This window comes from Macrotis lagotis, chromosome X, assembly GCF_037893015.1.
Source record: "Macrotis lagotis isolate mMagLag1 chromosome X, bilby.v1.9.chrom.fasta, whole genome shotgun sequence".
NCBI classification, from domain to species: domain Eukaryota; kingdom Metazoa; phylum Chordata; class Mammalia; order Peramelemorphia; family Peramelidae; genus Macrotis; species Macrotis lagotis.
This window is the reverse complement of record NC_133666.1, coordinates 122,439,567-122,446,936: the sequence shown is the minus strand read 5'-3', so window position 1 is coordinate 122,446,936 and position 7,370 is coordinate 122,439,567. Positions and strand designations below refer to the sequence as shown.

Sequence of the window (7,370 nt, the reverse complement as noted above, 5' to 3'; positions counted from 1 at the left end):
AGGCCGCGGGAGGAAGAGTCGCGTCCTAGGAGCGCGCCGTCGGCGCGTCCGTGAGTCGTCATCAGGATGCGCTGATAGCGCGATCTCCAGCTCCTACACCGGGGTCAGTCGGCCAGGGTCAGGGCGATGGTGGGCCACACGGCGGCGGCTGCGGCTTCTCCGCTCTGGAGACTGTGCTCTGGAGCTCGGAGGGTCCCCTCAGGTAAAGAGGGAGGAACGGGGTCTCCGAGGGCGAGCCCCCAAAACACCCCAGTGGGAGTAGGCGCTGCTATACTGTACCGTCCCTACTGTACACGCAGGAAACAGACTGAGAAGGGACTTCGTCCAGGGGCACACGGCGGCCTGACTCCAAGCCCACAGCGGAATGAACTGGGCCACCGGCCTAGCCGGCCTTTTTACCACATATAGGCAAAGAAGTCGAAGAGAAGAAATAGGGTTGGGACCGGAGTTGTGATGTCATTGGTATGGGAAGCACCCTTTTACCACTGCAGGGCCCTAGCTCCCCCCTAAGATTCAGTGTGGCCTAGAGCACTGACACTCGCAAGTGACTTGCCGAGAGGTTCTGTGGCTACTTTGGTGTCAGTGGGGGGACTTGAATTCAGATCTTCTTGGTTCCCAGGGCAGTTCTCTGTCCACCAGACATGTGCCATGAAGACAGTAAAAGCGAAAAATGCTTATTAAATATTAGACTTAACAAGTTGTCACCAATGTGCTTGAAATATCCTGCCTGGATAATAAACACCTAAATAGTCCTTTCCCATTAGAAACAAGCTTTTGTGGAGAACCTATTATATACCCATTACATACTTTAAGGAATTCAAAAGAAGTCTATAAATACTATACTGCTCATAAGAACTTTACAGGAGTTTAGCAGCTTATTGTATTTGGGTAATATAATATGTATAGTAGACAAGTAATTTCAGTTCAGCAGACATTAAGTTCCAGTTATATGCAGGGTATTCTGTTAGGTAACAGTATATGAGTATGAAATCAAAGCTTTTTTTTAAATGTACTACATTGGTAAGAATTAACATTTTGTGACAAAATATTGACTCAAAGGTAGGAAAATGCAGAGTATGTATGTTGTTATTGTTCAGTTGTGTCTCTTTGTTTACCCCATTTGGGGTTTTCTTGGCTTTGATACTGCAATGGTTTGCCATTTCCTTCTCCATCACATTTTACAGATGAGGAAACTAAGGCAGACAATTAATTGACTTGCCCAGGGTCACACAGCTAGTAAGTGTTTGAGATTAAACTTGAAACCAAGTTAGGTACTCTCTCCGGCTTCCTGACTCCACTTTGGGTACTTTACCCACTCTGTCACCCAGCTGCCCAACATAGGGAACCTTTCTAAGTATATATATATATATATATATATATATATATATATATATATATATATATATATGTATGTAGATACATTCCTTTATGTGTCAATACTTCAGTTGACTAACAATAGTCCCAGATCAAGCACATTTTGGTTATTGTTTGTTTCCATATTGGCTGAGTAAATGTAAATAGCAGTTATTTCTGTTTTGGCAGAGAACTTTAGTCTTTCCTTCCCAGATTTTTTTGGGGGGAGGGGGACTAACTTAAAGAGACCACCCAATGTCTCATTTCTTTCTTAATTGGCCTTAATCACTGAATGGGTGTTGCCTCAGTCAAACTGAGAACTGATAATGATCCTAGCTTAAAAAGGCCTAGGTTTCCTCTCTATCTACATCCAGAGTCATCTCCAATGGTTCTTAGACCCACATGGCTCCTGAGGAGAAAGTGAGGCTGGTGTCTCTGCCCAGCTCTTCCTCACTTAAATCCAATTCAGTTGTGTTTCATGGCTTCACATCCCTCATGTGATGGAAAAACAATAATATGTATATACACATAGGTTCTTTACATTTTGTTTGTGTACAGGCGCACACACACACACACACACAAATATATTTGTATATTTGTTATTCAGTCTTTTCAGACATGTTTACTCTTGGTGACCTCATCTGGAGTTCTTTTGGTAGAGATATTCAGATGGTTTGCCATTTCCTTCTCCAGCTCATTTTACAGATGAGGAACTGAGCCCAACAGGTTTAAGCGACTTGCCCAGAGTCACATAGCTAGTAAGTATCTGAGTCTGGATTTTGTAGCTAGTAAGTATCTGAGGCTGGATAAGTCTTCCTGATGCCAACTCAGCACTATTCCATTGTGCCACCTAGATGTCTATTTTGTTTATATGTATATTATGCATATGTGCATATATTCATATATACACATATCTAGGTGTGCATATATTTCGAACTGCTATTCAGCTTAGATGTAGTATAGAAAGTAGTATGAGATAAAACCAGAAAGGTAGAATTTTACCAGATTTGTGGAGAAATTTGATAGGATAAGGAATTTAAATTACATTTAAGAGACCAGAGAACTCTTGAAAGGTTCTCAGATAAATGACATGATAAATACTTGTTGAATTGAATGTTATGACTGTAGAGTGAGGCTGATTTGAAGGGACAGAAGATGGAAGTCTTTTTTGAAAGCAATAGCCCTTGCAAATCATAATGAGAATATTTAAGAGGGGACAATAGAGAAATGTGGATAGATTTGAGAGGAAATCAATAAAAGATAACATAATAAAATAACAGTAAAGTGAAGACTTAACTCTTGCCTAGTCTTTACAAAGTCACCTTTATTATAACTATTACTATTATAACTATTATAACTACTACTATTATAACTATTATAACTACATTCTCACAAAGTAAAATTTGTTTCATAGATTATGCAAGAAATGCCAGCATCAGATTTTGCAGTAGAGGAATGACTTATGAAAATGTCAACCATGCCACCATAGATTGTATCATCTGGGTAGATCATGCAGGGGAATATGGAGCAAACCGCATATATGCCGGACAAATGGCTGTACTAGGTAGAACAAATGTTGGACCAGTTATTCAGGTCTGTAAATATGAATCTTTGCTTCTTATATTTTGTTCCACTGATATACTTATCTGATTATAAGTAAATATAATAGTATTTTGTAGGTAATTCTAGTTCTTAATTGTTGTCATTCCCACTTAATTTGTTTTTGAGGAAAAGACTAAGCTAATTTATAAGGGGGAAGAGAGAAACTCAAAAGGTGAGAACTTTCAAAGTTTTTGTTCCTTTTAATTTAAATATTTTGACTTCTGTACTTCACATTTGATATTATAGTGATGTTCATTGGTCACTATTGAGAGGAATTGCAAGCTGAAAGCAAAAACTGACAAGTAATTAGCCTTGTCTTAATTTAGATTTTTGTGAGAAGTATGGGATTCTTTATTAATTTATTTTTGCAAGGCAATGGGGTTAAGTGACTTGCCCAGGATCACACAGCTAAGTAATTATTAAGCATCTGAGGTCTGATTTGAACTCAGATCCTCCAGGGCTGGTGCTCTATCCATTATACCACCTAGCTGCCCCTAAGGATACTTTATTTATTACATTACAGCATTCTGGAATCAAATGACGATTCTTTTTATTCTCACTTTTCATATTTTAAAATGAGCAAAATAGATCTCAGTTCTTTCTATTTCTGTCAGTACAGATCTATTATCTTTATATAAGTACTGTGGTATTTGCAGAAAAGTTATAAATATCATAAACTAATTTGGAAATGAACTAAACTAGTACTTGATGTTATTGGACATTTGTTTTCTTTTTTTTTAAAGTGAATGATTTCAGTTGAATTGGGGCAAAATTAAATGTAAAGCATATGTAAAGGTAGGGAGGAGAGAGGTTTTTCCCTCACATTTCTACTTTGATTTCCTTTTCATTGTAATAGACTGAGAAAAATGTAGTTTCCAAAGCACATAGTATAATCTTTTTTAGGTGTGTCTATGGCGTGATTAAATTCTCTATTTGTTTCTCTTGCAGAAAATGTGGGAACAAGAAAAGGCCCATTTGAAAAAGTTTAATGAGTTGATGGTTAAACTTAGAGTCCGACCAACTATTCTGATGCCCCTTTGGAATGTAATGGGATTTGTATTGGGTGAGTATCCATTTAAGTGAATATATTTTACCTAAATGAGTCTAAGAATGGAAAATTATTTATAATGTGGACAATTTCAGGTGCTGGAACAGCCTTGCTTGGGAAGCAAGGGGCAATGGCTTGCACTGTGGCTGTGGAAGAGTCAATTGCACACCATTATAACAACCAGATTAGGACATTAATGGAAGAGGATCCAGAAAAGTATGAAGAACTCCTTCAGGTGTTTAGTTTTGTTTTGGAATTTGACTGATTTAGAAAAGGGTTCATGTAAAAATTTGCATTACTTAAAAATAAATTTGAAGGATCTTAGAAATTCATTGAATTCTTAGTTTATAAGAGCATGATTTAGATTTTTAAGTGATTTACTGAAAGTCCCACTGATAGTAAGTGGTAGAACTGGGGCAAGACTAGACCAGAATGCTTTCTTTTCTTTTTCTTTCCTTTTTTTGCAAGGCAGTGAAGGTTCAGTTGCCCAGAGTTACACACCTAATAAGTTCAAGTGTTTGAATTCAGTTCCTCATGACTCCAGGGCTGCTACTCTATCTTCTGTGCCATCTATCTGCCTTTAGAGTACTTTCACTGTTGGCCAATTCTAAACAAATTCCTTTAGCATGAACAGAGGTCAAGCAAAAGAATAAAGAGAATTTTTTAATTAATTTTCAAACAAAATATATAGAATTACTTGGTCATCAATCTTTTAAAATGTTTCTACCTTTATATCTATATTTCTAAATTTTTTGGAGATATTTCATTTCATGTGATCTATTTCTTGAAGCCAATTCAGTTTCAAGGTAATAAGTGCCAAAGTCTTTAGAAGAGAGTTAGCTAAGAAGTGTTATGCACATTTTTTTTTGTCCTTCTGCCTTATACATGGGTCTAACTCAGAAGAAAAAATTGTAGGTAAGTTTGTATTATATATGGTTAGTCTTTGACCCTTGCTTAATCTAATATACAAAGCATCAGTAAAAGTAAATACATTCATTAACTACCATTTATCCTCAAATATAAGATGCCCCAAGAAAATTAAAAAGAAATATATACTGATGGTTAACAGTATATATAAAATAATGAATGTGGCATGCTTTGTAAACCAAAAAAATTGTATATAAAAATTAGATACTGTAATAATTTTAACATTTGCATAATGCTTTGTAGTTTGCAAAACAGTTTTCTTCTAACAACTCCATGTGGTAGTTAAGTAATATATTATACCCATTTTATAGATAAGGACATAATCTCACACAGCCTAATTATTTGTCCCAAAGTCATGCCAGTAGTCTCAGGAGCAGACTTGGGATCAAAAATCCAAATGTTCTGAATTGGAATTTAGTGTTCTTGATGAGATTCCAGGCTATCTGAAGGCATGATTTGTATTTTCTTGTCTAAATGCTATTACTGTCTTGCTATTATTTTTATTTAACCAGATAATTAAAGAATTTCGGGATGAGGAGTTAGAACACCATGACACAGGACTTGAACATGATGCAGAATTGGTAGGTACCTTGTCATTTACACTTTGCTTTTGGGTTTTGGCCACTGTGATTTGGAAAGTAAAGTGGTTGCCGGAGAAAATGGATTTAATGAGAAAAATTATGATACATTTCTTTAGTAAATTATTCAGAACTGGGAGTACAGTTTTTTTGTTCTCTCTCAGTCTCTTTTGTCCCAGTGGCCTTTCTTTCCCAAATGTGAGAAATCAACACTCTTGTTTTTTATAAAGTAAATAATTTGTCACTTACTATATCTTGGACTATGAAAATGTTTCTTGCAATTCTGCATTGTACAACTAATCTATATAACTAATTAATCTTATATTTCTTTTTAGGCACCAGCATATGCCATTTTGAAAGGTGCTATTCAAGTTGGATGCAAAGCTGCAATATATTTATCAGAACGAATTTAAAATAATTTTTTGTGACATTATGTAAAATATGATAGTAACTGAAGGAGTTATATTTGCACATGTGAACTTAATTATTGTGAATTTTGTTAATAAATAATTCTACTTTTAAAAAAATCTTTTGATTTTTCTATATGTTGCTGTTGTTGTTTGTTCTTGAAGAACATGACATCAGGGAGATGCTGCCATGACATGAAAGTGAATTGGCTTTAAGTGCTATGCAGGGTCACCAGCCTCACTTTCTCCTCTGGAGCCACTTGGGTTCAGTGACTTTTCTATTTACTTTTCTATATACTTACTTAATGTCACAGGGTGACATTCAGAGATATATATATGTGCTGACATTGCAACAGAGTTAATTTTTAGTTTCATCTTTAATCATTATATTTGGATGATCACCAAACTAACAAATATTTAAAAGAATAGAATCAGAATTCCTTGGCATCATAAAATTAGTCATTTAAGAACCATTAGTATAGTTTAAGATTGATGTGTCAAGACTTCTTTTCCCCGTATTAAATTCTCACTTAAATTAGAATGCCCTTTTTCATGCAGAATGGAAAGGGCTTTTTTTTCAGGGCTTCTTTAACTTGGATTTTCATTTTTTTTTTTGAAAAACTTATCTTTTGGAATGTTTTTTAGAGCACTTTTAGAGAAATTGACCCAGCATAACTAAAATAATCATATTGTATCTTTTATAACTTAAGATTCTGGGGCAACTAGGTGGTATAGTGGATAGAGTACCCACCCTAGAGTCAGGAGAACCTGAGTTCAAATGTGGACTCAGACACTTAATAATTACTTAGCTGTGTGACCCTGGGCAAGGTCACATTGCCTTGTAACTCCCCCCCCCAAAAAAAAACGTTCTTAGGATTCTTAATCATTTGTAGGGATTAAGTGCTAACAAAAACTTGTAGAAAAGTACTATGTTTTTGAGTATTAGCCTTCCACATAGACATGATATATATATATATATATATATATATATATATATATATATATATATATATGTATTGCTAAAAAGATACAAATTCAATTCTGATTGAATATTCAAGTAGTAACCATAGCAATTAGTTTGGGATTATTTGGATCCCCACAAATCTATACTGAACTTCCTTATATATGTCCAGATGAAGTTGTGTTCCTTAATATTTTTGTTAAATCAGAATTTAAAAAAATATTTTATACTCCAAATTCTTATGTTGGATGCAGTGTTATAAGTGACCATCTACTCTTTTTTATGTCATGAATCCTAAGATCTAGAACATGCCTGAAAAGCAACTGTTTAGCTTCCTAAGTTTGGGGTATTTTTTTCCTTTTAAAGATTTTATTTATTTTGAGTTTTACAATATTCCCCCAATCTTGCTTCCCTCCCCCACCCCCCACAGAAGGCAGAAAAATAAGGTATAAGAGATAGCAAGATTACATAATAAGATAACTTTTTTTCCCCTT

General features: G+C 35.3%; 1 protein-coding gene across 1 annotated transcript; it reads left to right on the top strand.

Annotated features, from left to right (window-relative positions):
• COQ7 (coenzyme Q7, hydroxylase) lies at window positions 1–6,016 on the top strand. Its single transcript, XM_074201252.1, has 6 exons — window positions 1–202; window positions 2,768–2,946; window positions 3,904–4,018; window positions 4,099–4,238; window positions 5,443–5,511; window positions 5,844–6,016. The coding sequence occupies exons 1-6, from the start codon at window positions 127–129 to the stop codon at window positions 5,919–5,921; spliced, it is 657 nt and encodes a 218-aa protein (XP_074057353.1). The 5' UTR covers window positions 1–126; the 3' UTR covers window positions 5,922–6,016.
• The last annotated feature ends 1,354 nt before the right edge of the window (window positions 6,017–7,370 follow it).